General features: G+C 39.9%; 1 protein-coding gene across 2 annotated transcripts in view; it reads right to left on the minus strand.

Moving 5' to 3' along the window:
- SLC2A13 (solute carrier family 2 member 13) overlaps window positions 1-13,260 on the minus strand; it is a 152,953-nt gene that overhangs the window by 120,831 nt on the left and 18,862 nt on the right. For both annotated transcript variants that reach the window (XM_062018738.1, XM_062018728.1), the window contains exon 2: window positions 4,756-4,915. In XM_062018738.1, the coding sequence (XP_061874722.1) occupies window positions 4,756-4,915 (160 nt within the window). The remainder of the gene's footprint in view (window positions 1-4,755; window positions 4,916-13,260) is intronic.

Raw genomic sequence — 13,260 nt, forward strand, 5'->3', positions numbered from 1 at the left:
TGCTCAATCTTAGGTTGCAGTAAACTAGCTGAGGACAGACATATACACAATCCCAATCCCAGTCCAAATCCCAAAGCTGCTCCAGCACTGCAGCTGAGAATCCGTAGATACTTCACCACTGACACAGCCTCAGTTTCTGTCTAACACATCATCAACAGGTTCACTTCACTTTGCTCCACTCAGTCCAGTGGAACAGTATTTGGCACATACTTAGAACACAGCATTACTGGCTTTGCAAAAGTTATCCAGATAAGCCAGGAGGCTGCAAGAAACAATTATTCCTCACCACTCAAGACATTGTCCTGAATCATGAGATTTAAACATAAGAGAAAACTACAAACCAGGAAGAGCAAAAGATCACTAGGACAGTCACAAAACTGGAGCGTATGACATAAAAGAAGAGGTTGAGAACTTGGTTTGTGCTGCCCAGAAAAGAGATGATCAAGAGGAGGTCTGACTGCATCTTTCACAATCGAAAAGTTGCTCATAGAGAGATGGAGACGGGCCCTTCTCAGATGTACACTGCGAAAGGACAAGAATCAACAGTCACAAGTTGCGAGGAAAATTTGGACCAAAGACGAGGGAAAAGAATTCTTCTCACTAAGGGACTGAGCTGAACAAGTTGTCTTGAGAAATGGAAATGTCCATTGCTGGAGATTTTCAAAAGTCAGCATCTCACATAGCTCTGATCAAACTCCCACCCTCCTAGTCTTACTCAATCCACAGGTTTTAGATTTTACTTTTCATTTTTCCAGTTCAGATAGGTTAAAAGGCCTGAATTTCACCAGCATAGTTTATTTTTTCTGGTGCAAATAAAAGAGTAAGTTATGCCAGTGCAGTTGTCAGAACAGCTGTGCAGTATTTCAGCAGGTAGGGGTTCCATTCCTATTTGAGGTGTAGCAGCATATTGAAACATCAGTATTTTACAAAAGGATGAAACCTATATTTGACAACAATTATTGCCTTCCCCCCAATCTTCCACTTCAGCTAAATACATTTCCAAAGTAACATATCAGAACATGGTAACTTGTGTGTGTAGCAAATTGGAATGTTATTTTCCACTTAAATAATAATTTACATACAATTGTACTTGTTAATCCCACCTCACTACTGGTTTTGGAAACTGATACATCGTTTTCCACAATTCCTCTTTGACTGATCTTTTCCAAAAAAGCCTAGAAGTCTTCTTTTGGGATACAGAAATTCAAGCTAGGGAACATCTTAGTTTATCTGAACAATTAAACAAAAACCACAGCCCCAGTAAGATCAATACTTGTCAGATACTTTGTTAGCTTTTCGTTTTCTTCTGATATGCTGGTATTTACTGACACACACAGATTGCAAGCCTGTCGGTGCCTCCTATGTGTCAGTGCACTAATGGGAAAAAATCCCAGAATTACATCCACAAAAGCTTCTTTCAGCTGAATCCCTAACCACTGAGGTAAACTCAAAAAATCTGTCTGAATAGAAAGTGCATGATGCCTCTAAAAGTAACAATGACTCAGAGTTCTGTTTCTAAAAACATATCTTGTCCATTCATTCCACCCAGCCCCATGCACAAGGAGCCAATACACCAGCAAATTATTTAGGTTAAAAGTTAATTTACAATAATAAAACAGCTGCTGAACAATTGACATCAGGGATCAAATATTTTAGCTTGTATTTTACTTAGCATTGCATTACTGCATGCCATTAACTTTTCTCAAAATTGAACATATTTCTTTAACTGCAGAAAAGGATTAGCAATCCTATAAAACTAAGTTTTTCTTTCAGTGAAGACTGTTTCTCAGTTCTCCATAAGTCGACATGACAGTCTGCCATAGAACATACCTGCACTGTAATGAAAAGGTCAACAAAAGCTTCATGAAAAAATGCTATTTTCATTTGCGCTGAAGTAAGCAATGTATTTTTAGAAAGCACAAAATGGAACTAAAACATAAAATTAAACAAAAGCAGCATAAAGTGATGTTTTTCTTTAGGTCAAAATGAGACAACACAGTCAAAAAGTAAAAACCTCAAACTTCTTGGATCTTCAGAAACACAGTATCAGAGAATCTTAAGGGCTGGAAGTGACCTTGAAAGATCATCTAGTCCAACTTCCCTGCCAGAGCAGGTCACACAGGAACTTGTCCAGCTGAGTTTTGAATGTCTCCAGAGAAGAGACTCCACAACCCATCTGGGCAGCCTGTTCCAGTGCTCCGTCACCCTCACAGTGAAGAAATTTTTCCTTGTATTTCTTTGGAACCTCTTATGTTCCAGCTTGTACCCATTGCCCCTTATCCTAACATTGGACATCACTGAGAAGAGCCTGGCTTAACCCTCCTCACACCCACCCTTTATGTATTTATAAATGTTACTGAGGTCATTCTTCAGTCTCCTCCAAGCTAAAGAGCCTCAGCTCCCTCAGCTCCACTTCATCTTTGTGGCCCTGCACTGAACTCTCTCCAGCAGCTCCCTGTTCTTCTTGAACTGAGTGGCCCAGAATGGGACATAATGTTCCAGATGCAGTCTCACACAGGTACAGGAGATGGGGAGCAGAACCTCTCTCGACCTGCTAACCACAGCCCTTCTAATACATCCCAGGATGCCATTGGCCTTCTTGGCCACGAGGGCACATTGCTGGCTCATGCTCATCCTGCTGCCCATCATGACCCCCAGCTCCCTTTCACCTACACTGCTCTCTAAGAGTCCATTCCCCAAGCTGTACTGGTACATGGGGTTATTCTTTCCCAGATGCAAGACTCTACACTTTCCCTTGCTGAATTTCATTAGATTTCTCTCTGCCCAACTCTCCAGCCTGTCCAGGTCTCGTTGAATGGCAGCACAGCCTTCTGGTGTGTCAGCCACTCTCCTCAGTTTAGTATCATCAGCAAACTTGCTGACAGTGCCCTCTGTACCCCCTTCAAGATCATTAATGAATATACTGAACAGTACTGGTCCCAACACTAGACACAGGCCTCCAACTAGACCCTGCCCCATTGATCACAACTCTCTGCCTTCTTCCCTTCAACCAGTTAACAATCCACATCACTATCTGATCATCCAGCCCACACTTCCTCAGTTTTGCTGCAAGGATGCTGTGGGAGATGGTGTCAAATGCTTTAGTGAAATTGAGGTAAACCATATCCACTGCACTGCCACCACCTAGCCACCTGGATATATCGTCATAAAAGGCTATCACATCAGACTGATCCTAATGACCTTCTTGTCCTTTATATGCCTTGAGACCACCTAAGGTAAGTTGTCCCATCATCTTTCCTGATTAGGAAAGAAAACTGTAGACTCATTAAGAAATTAACAACTTTGTTTTAATACATGTTTCTTCACATACTACAAAAATATAATCTTCCAAGTCCTTTACTAAGTACTGAGTCTCAAATTAATTGTTGGTAACAAACCTCAATCACCAGTGCACCTCATAATCTCTCTTCAGGTCAACTACAAGCCAGAGAGCATAATAAATGTTTATGTTCTGAGTTTTTAGGGGTAGGGAGAGGATCCTTCAAGTGAGAATTTTCAAACAGCAAAATGGTTTCAGGCTGTAGGAACAGAAATCGATGGGCCCACAACAACATGCGTTCCTTTCCCAAGAGTGTTTCCAGAAAAAAGCATACATAATTAAGCACAAGTTTCCAGAAGTTGGAATGCATAACTTATTCCTCCTACACATTTCTGTTAATTATTTTTTTCTTGTCAGTAATGCAAATAAAATACTGAGCCATTGAAATTTCTCATGTCTCTCAAGTGACATACCACTATAAAGATGGTAGGTACAGGGCTACAATCCAAAAAGACTTAGTGATATCTACAGGAAGACCATAACAGTAGAGTAAAAGAGATTCATATTATTCTATAACCTAAACCTTTATCTATAATGTTATGCTACAATATCCTTCAATTTTGATTGCATCACTATCATTCAAATTAAGAATATTCTAAATGCACTTCTACTTTGCACGTAAAGCATCACACTTATTAGAAATTTGCCTTTTGAAAAAATCAGCATGTAATTATTCTAAATGCAAAAGGCAAGCTACTTTCATCAACATCATGACAACCATTCAAGCTTGTTGATGCATATTTATTGCTCATCCATTTTAAAGTTTAGTACAGTCAAAAAACCTACGCATGCTGTGAATATAAAGCCTAAATGAAGGACAGCAACGTGCTCTCGTGGCCAACAAGGATATCATCCTGAGATGAATCAAGAAGAGTGTGGCCAGCAGGTTAAAAGAGGTTCTCCTCTCCCTCTACTCTGCCCTGTTGAGGCCTCATCTGGAGTCTTGTGTCCAGTTTTGGGCTCCTCAGCTCAAGAGGGACAGGGAATTTCTAAAGATAATTGAGTGCAGGACCACCAAGATGATCAGGGGACTGGAACATCTTTCATATGAGGAAAGGCTGTGGGATCTTGGACTGTTCAGCCTGGAGGAGACTGAGGAAGGACCTCATTAATACTTACAAGTATTTGAAAGGTGTATGTCAAGGGGATGGGGTGACACTTTTTTCTAATGTCCAGTGATAGGACTAGAGGTAATGGACAAAAGCCGAAACCAAAAAAGTTCCACTTAAGGAAAAACTTCTTTACTGTGATCCTGTATAGATATCATTTAGCAAGACTTAATTATTAAAGTTCTAGTTTAGTATACATTTTTATCACTTTATATGTAAACTCTCTTTTACTAACAAGAATTTTAATAGCTGTCAACCAAATCACAACCATACTAGCTTTGCTTTTAGCAAGGAAGACTCACAAACCTCCATCCATCCTTTGCGAGGTAGCTGAAGAGTCCATCAACGACACTTGCAAAAAACTGCCCTCCAGTGATGAACAGAGTGTTAATGGTGACTAGTCTGCCTCTTAAGTGCGGTGGAGCAACTTCTGCGATGTACACTGGCACAGTCATAGATGCTACACCTACAAGAATAAATTCAATTACAGTTACAAAATCAAAAGAGATATCACATGTTTTTTTCATCATAAAATATGATGCCATTTAAATGGAACATGCTGGAAGAATTTGATTTCCAGGTTCCAGAAGATGAAAAGAAAGAAAATAAAACTAATGAACTCTAGAAGCACACCCAGAGCAAAAAGGCACACACACACACTGGTTCCTAGCAGCTGTACTGCAAGTTCAAGGTCTGATGTAATGATACAAGGAATAACTCACTTCAATTCACATTGTATATATACTAAGATTAAATAAAAAGCATAAATATATAGTTTTGACGCAAAGAGATGCTATGATCCAAGTAAGCACTTTATGTCAAAATGACTACCTGAAGATGTCGAGTGTTCCCAGCTGTGAGTTTAAGCAGAACTTTAGCATGGTTTCCACCTCCAACAAAAAGCAAGGACATGCATTATTATTCTCATTATTGTTACATAATTTCATTGTTATTATATAGAACAGATTGTTGCTTGACTTCCTTGATTATTTCTTGGCTTAGTTATAAAAATATTTTATAAGCAGTGCTAAAAACGCTATCACCATAAGGAAGCAAGGGCTGAAGTTAAAACACAGCTGCCTTTTATTCTGTCTTAGCAGTGGTAGTATTTCCTGTGAATTATGCGATGGCTCCAAAAGAGCCATTTTTGCAAAAGACAGAAATGCCCATGTGGAACACACAAAGGGTCATGCACACACATGCTTTGGCACTCCAAACCCACCACCAAAGTTGCACTCTCAAAGGAAATTTCTGTCCCTGTTTCCTAATGAGAACCAACAGTGACAACCAAGAGCAACACACAAAACCACGTTTTAACTAAAGCCAGCTGAGAGACAACTTGAGCATAGTGAGCACGGCCAAACTGAAGCAAAGACATCACGTTTTCCAGCCTGGGTCTGCTCCACTTCATCCACAGCCCCATGCCAGCATAGGACAATGCTGCACCTTCATCAAGAAATGGGGTCATCTAAATGCAAGCGCATGGTTCCTGAAGCATGGGTAGGGTTCCTGACTCATGTCACAGCAGAAAGGCTTCATCATAAAATGTCGGAGCTTTCAGCTAATGCCTTGCTGTCTGACTTGTCAAGCTAAGAGCACAAAATCATCTTTAGCAACAAGGTTAGCCTGAAAGAACCGCTGGGAGCCTCCAAAAGCTTGAGTGAGGAATATGGACTTTTAATAATAAAATGCCATGAGAAGACCCTTTGTCAGAATATGTAAACACTCACAGCAGCCTCTCAGTGTGATAACCCAGTTCCCAGCAGAGCCTCTCAGGATGTCAATGCCTTCTCTTCCTACTGACTAAGCAACCCATATGGAATTTAAAGAAAAAAAACCAAAACCCAACAAAATAAACCACAATAATGTGTCAGGAAAAATCATTAAAAAATTATTCAACCATTTTCCAAAGCCAACCAGAATGCACCACAGAAAAAAAGCTTCAAATGGCCTTTTGCATGTTTGACAGAGAATAGAATTTTCCAACCATTAGAGATATTTCTCTCACATCTTTCACATCAGCATTTGAACTACTTATAATGAAAGCAATGAAGGTAGCTTTTATGGGAAAGCAGAGAAGCACAGTTGCTTTCTGCAAACAAAAGCTGCCAAGGACACATGTAAGGCAGCAGCTCACAATGGGGTGGAAGGGAAAGGGCCAGGGGCCTACAGTTGCAGCAGCCCTAGCCTGGGGAGCCTGGGCTTTCCTGCTCCCTCAGACTCCCCTCTGCCTTGTGCCATGCCACCTCATTCCCTCGCTGCAGCACAGCCATCTTCCCACTGCCAAGACAGGACACCCAGCTCCGCGGGGCCAAGCCTGAAGCCCAATATCATGGTCTCTGCCTATGATGGGCAGCAGAGGCCTAGGAAAGGCTTCAGCAGCGAAACAGGGACCAAATAATCCCCTGGCTATGCCCTAAGCAAGCTGCCAATAATCGTCAGATCTGGTAAACCAAGAAGCTTGGTATCTCTGGAAGGTTTTATTAAGGCCACTCTTTGGTACTTTCTTCAGACCAATCATCACTAAAACCCCATGGAATCTCAAAGACTAGGAGGGAGGGAAGTGAGCTTGCCAGTGGCTATTTTATCATTTCACCCATAAACACCTTCTCTGCTGTTTGCAAGAGTAACATGGAAATGAGAAAAGATGATTAAATGCAGAGCAACAGGAATGAAATAAGAGATCAAGCCCTCCAACATGGAGCTGACAGATATAGAAACAGAACCTAAGGAGCTAAGAGTATTAGTTCAAAAACACACAGAAATGTCTAGACTGACAGGGACATTTGGAGATCGTCTAGGCCAACCCCTATTCAAGCAGGGTCAGCTAACACAGGTTGCTCACAACCACGCTCGGTAAAGTCCTGATCATCTCCACAGGTGGATCTCCAACCAAAATGATTCTGTGACATCCCTGTCAGCTTTCTCATCCTGAGACTTTTCACAATATTCCTGTCACAAACAGCCTTTTGGATTTTTACACAGACATTAATTTCTCTACTGGGTTTTCCAAAACCTGTAGGTTCAAAGCATTCAAACAATAACCTCAGTTCAGAAGATAAATTTACGCTATGTGTTTTCAGTTACCATTTAGATACCAAAACATATGCTTTGCTGCTATGACTCTGGAACAGAGTGCAACAGAAGGTTTCAGGAAATGGGATGAAGCAATTAGGGGAGTCTTCCCATTTTATCTAGCTGCCATCCAGCAAGCATCCACACACGAAAATAAAGTTACTTCTAACAAAATCATCAGCAGTAAAAAAAATGCTATTCTGAAACTGATCAAATTAAGGGAAAAAAACACCCCATACCACTTTAAGGAAATAATGTTTTAGATTCTATAATGTTATTTACATTACAGATTTGTTTTCAATTGCCTTAGAGTGCATCAATGTTCTCCAGATTTTCCTCCTCAAACTTCAGTTTAAGACACACTAGAACACAGGAAAGTAAGTTCTTGTGAAAAGGCATAGCTGGCAGCAAGGCATTAAATGTTAAGTAACTACAAAAATATCTAAAATTCATAACAGTATTCGTTATGTAGTCATTTTAGTAGCTAGATATTAAAGAATTTTGAAAACAGAGAACAGCTTCCCTGGCAAAATAAATACAGCTGGAACTGAATCTTTCCTTAATCTTTCATATGAGAACACTTTCATTTACACTTAGATTACATTTTCTGTTAAACTGCTCCCACCAAATAAAAGATTCTTGCTGCAGGCAAGTATATTACTACCTAACCAATAAAGCTGACAAGTGACAAGATGTGGGGAAAAGAAAATGAAAACAATTAACTGGAAATCTGTCAGAGAGTGTTTAAGCTACATAGTGCACTACAGCTATAAAATCTGGGACAAGAGTAAGTAAGCCCGATCTTTATTTACTTGAGTAACCAAGGCATTAACCTTCTGCCCTCATTAAAGAATATAATTCAAAAAATAATAAAATAGAAGACTAAGTTTTGACAACAAGATGCATCCAATTATTACACAGGAACATAACATGGTGGACTGGAATCATTATACTATACGTATTTTTCACTTTAGAGGCTAATTACTAGAGCTGCTGCTATTATTTGCAGACTTACCCTTGGAAAGCAGAGACAAGCCAATGCAGAGCTGAATTTTAAGACAATCAATAGAAAGCAGATGTGCAAAGTCATCTTGGAGTCACACTGCCATCCAGAAAAGTTTTGAAGTATGAACATGTAAGTATTATAAAGAATTCATTAAGAACTTCACGATTGAAGTCCTCAAACCTACTGACAGGAGAGATATAAAGGTCACGAAGGACAACTCCTATGATTAGTAGGAGATGTTAAAATATGCTTTAAGAAAAGAAATTAAGGTAGCAAAACCAAAATATGAAAGAATAAATCCAAGTTCTTGTTTATAAAAAGCATTTCAGAATAAATATCAGGGAGACAGAATAATTTTAAAGACTTCTTTGGAAGACCAGATGGATATAAACATATCCTGTAAAGACCAGGACTTCAACTACAGCTCCAGTCACGAGTCTAGCAGACATGAGGGAAGATGCATCATAAAAACAGCAGATGAGCAACAAAAGCTGGCAACAGGATAGATGCACTTTTACTCCTGGCACAATAAAAAAAGCTCCAAGCTAGTAGAGATGTAAGCGTCAGACATTTCACCTGCATCCAATGATAACCAATGTCGGGGCAGCAAAAACATTGGGAAGGATTTCTGGGAATTTTTTTCTTCTTGCTGTTTAGATTACTACCCAAAAGGTTCATAAACACAAGAGATAAGTGACAGGAAATGGGTAACTTCAAAAAAAAAAACCTCACATAACCAGTTCTTCATACTTCAAAATAAAGAAGACTGATAGTTATCTAAGAGTTAAGGAGGCGTATTGCAGGACCTAGTATCTCTCTGCATGATGGTTCTGTCCCTCCTGTCCAGCTCAAGCTGATCCCCTGCATCACCACCAGGTAAAACAGGGGATACATCCAGCTAAAAGTATATCCACCTTCTCATTAAGGGGTCTGTATCTTTTACCTCTCTTAAACAATTCACAATGAAATCAAAAGCTTGTACAGGCCAATAGGCAAGACTATGCATAATAATGGAGACAGGCCTGAGTGGCCACAGGACTCCAGACTGGCCATGGGGAAACTAAAATCAGGATATGAAATAATCACATACACATACAAGAAAAAGCAAAAATACCCCTGACTCTATTTCAGAGTACAGCAAATGAGATGTTCACTGCTATTAACAACAAAGAATATTCAGCACTTACTACACAAATTTCTATTGTTGGAGTTTCAAGTGAACAGGCAGAAACAGAAGCTACTAAAAAACATTTCCTTCCAGAATACTCAAGGGAACAAAGCATTCTTCCCTAGCACATAAAGCTGTACTGAGATACTTAACCAAGGTAATGGTTTTGTTTTTTCATATATCTTAGAATGAACTTCTAAAAAGCAAATTTTCATTTAAATGTTAAACTTTAATGCAACCAACTTTGAAGTTTACTTCATTAAGAAGCTGCCCATAGTGGTTTGTTTTACTTACAAGAATCTCAAGCAGCTTTAGCAAGTGATTCCACAGACTGGGGATCTTCGGAGGCAACTGTCATGGTTTAGTGAGGAGCTGCTTTTGCTTGGTAACAGGAGGAAGGGGTTGCAGTGAAGACCCAGTAAAGAATTTTTGGACTCTCCCCCAGCTCTTGGGTTCAGACCCACCTCCAGTCCAGCTGGGCTAATCTGGCACCTCTGTCATCACTATTTAGGGATAGGAATTTGAAGTGCTTGGGAAGAATTGTAAGAATGGTACAAGATGGAGGCGACCATACGGACCTCACAGTCAGAGAAGGAGGAAGGAAGGAGGAACACCAGACCAGAGACCCCTCTGCAAGCTGTAGTGAGAACGCAGCTGTACCCCTGCAACCCATGGAGGGCAATGGCAGGACCGAGAGCCACCAGCAGCTCCATGTGAGTGCACCTGGACAGGCAAGGGACTGTGTGAGGAGGTGGCCACGGCACAGGCCGTGCTGGAGAGCCTGCACGCTGCGGAGAACACCCACACAAGAGGCAGAGAGGAGCTGCAGCCTTTGGGATAAATGCACATCAGAGCAGCCTGTACAGAGCTGCCGTGTGTGCGAGGTACCTCGTGGAGGAGCAGGGAGGACTGGTGCAGAGCCCACCTGTCCTGAGGAAAGGCAAATGGCAGAAATCATCAGGAATAGACTGACTGAAACCCCCATTCTCTGCCCCCCTGAGCCATTCAGCAGGGGAGGAGATAAAGACCTGGATCAGGGCTCTGAGACCGAGAAGAGGGGACGAGTGATGAGAAAGTGGTCTTAAAGGGCTGGTTGTACTCTTCATCGTTGTACCACTCTGTGTTGTTTTGTGTTTGTTATGTTTTGAGGTTTTATGGTTATGCTTTAGTTGGTGTTGGATTAAATTATTTTGTTTTCTTCCCCATGCTGAGTAGCCTGGTCTGTTTTGTCCTGAACCTTAAGCAGCAATTAAGCTCTCCCTGGCTTTTGGCAATCCTTAGGTCTTTGGTACTTGAGGCTAATTGTGGTTTTTTGTTCCCTGATGGGCAAGTTTATGGCAAAGAGAATCGGGAATTAAATATTAATAAGCAGCTTAACAGAAGATGTTATGCTACAAGAAAGTCTGAATACAAATTTAAGGTTTGGTTGTTGTTTGGGTTTGGGTTTTTTTTAATTAAATAGTAAAGTCCAAAGCAGACATAAGGAAACTTGACAAGCTACAGATGAACACACCAGGCTAATGTTTTCTTTCAGCAACTTTTCAGGAAATCTGATAAAGTTCTTATATCTTGGATACCAGACTTGCAATCTAAATCCAGTGCCTTGAAACACCATGGATCCCAGAACTACGAAGGATTATACAGACAAAGAGACTTTAATCCAGTCTTTTTTCTAGTCCTGTTCCCCACAAACTACACTAAGGTTTTTACTTCTGACAAAAACAGCATTCTCACCAACAGAAAATTTTAGAACACTGCTAACATCTAAGCAATAATAGTCAAGAAGACTCAGGCAACACATCAGCTAAGTTTTTGAAAGAAGTGGTGAGTTCCACAATAATTGTGTATTTTTTACTGTCAGTCTGAAGAAGAATCTATTTAAGTAGGTCATGGAGCAAAGGAATGTCTGTCATTGACAGAATTGATACATTTTAACTGCAAAAGGTTATTATTTATATATATTTTATATATTATGTAAAAGTTATTATTGGCAGCACACCTTCCCCTTGCAATCTCTGCCCTAAACCAGATTAGTAGAAGTCCATTTCTTAGCAGTGGCACAACTGTACTTGGCTACAGCAGAGCTCTGAAATATAGAAGGGCAGTGGAACAAACCACTAGCACTAAAACCACCTTGCTTTGTGAGAACACAAATCAAAGCAAGAGGGAGATTTAGGTGCATCTCCTTTAGAATGAGGGTCCAATGTCAGACTTCATTGAAGTCCTGCATTTTATTTAAGCACTAATTCATTAAATCAGAGAGCCGGTTCATCACAGTTAGAGAACCTGTACTGTTGAACATCTAATACACAAGTAACTGCAGATCTTTATATCCCTATCTATCCACTAGCCCAAACCAGAGTAACAATATAATACTAATAATTAATATCAAAACCTTATGTGGCATCCAATTGTGAATGAGTCCAAGGCTTGTAACAATCTGAAGAAAAACAAATGAAGCTCCTCGCTAGTTGATATTGTTTAAAATTTATAGAACCACCATGTCTTAATGAGCCTGGATGAACAATCCCTTCCATGAAAAATGAAGAGTTTTTTTGTTGTGTGTATCAGTAAGGCTCAAAACCACAAAATCCTTCTTTGTCTAAAAAAACCAAACTACTCTCAAATTGTGTCCACTAGAAACAACCTCAACTTCATATTGTAAACACAAACTCCCTGGAAGATAGCACTAGCCTTTGTGAGTTGCATTACACACAAGAGTGACTTCAAGTTTCAAAATTCTCCCTCTAACCAGAAGACACAGATGCAAAGCCATTTCAAAAACAAAAAAAAAAAAAAAAAGATGCCAACATAGAGTACAAGTTCTGTACTAGGAAAGTACTAAGACCACTCTCCAGGGCAGTATCTTGCAAGATGACCATAAGGAAACCACATATAGTAGAGAGATATGAATACTTAACAAATTGAGTGATGAAGAAACGACTATTTATCACAGTGCTTATTTGTTGCACTGAAATTCTGCAAGCCAAGGAGTCTTTCTAGTCTGGGAATAGGATGGTGATGAAATGGAAAAGAGTGACTCGTAACACAAGGCAAGATGGACAAGAACTTACCAGGCTAGGGCATGAAAGTTCATTAAAATAAAACTTAGTTTACTCAGTCTATTAAAAAGAAACTCAAAAGCTTACAAAAAATTTGCAGGACTCTTTAAACAACACACATGCAGTAAAAAAACCAAACAAATAAACAATAAAACAAACTACCCAAGGCCAAAAAACTGCAAGCATTCATTTCTGCCTAATACCATCCCAGTGTGGAGGGGAATCCAAAACATGCCACATCTGTGGAGTTACCAGAAGAGTAAGCAAGCTAGAAAGGGAAAAATACTTCTCTGGGAAAACTATCGAAGAGTAGAAACAGAAATTTACACTGAAAGTAACTAGTTACAAGTGTTAGAATGACTTTAACTGCAGGGTAAAGTGAAGACTTCAACCTCAGCCTCAACATTAGTATTATCTGTAGAACAGCTTGTTTTGGGAAGAGTATTTTTAAAACACGTGGGGTTTTTTTTCCTATCCAAAGTTATTTTAAGATTATTCAA

This window comes from Colius striatus, chromosome 1, assembly GCF_028858725.1.
Source record: "Colius striatus isolate bColStr4 chromosome 1, bColStr4.1.hap1, whole genome shotgun sequence".
Lineage (NCBI taxonomy): Eukaryota > Metazoa > Chordata > Aves > Coliiformes > Coliidae > Colius > Colius striatus.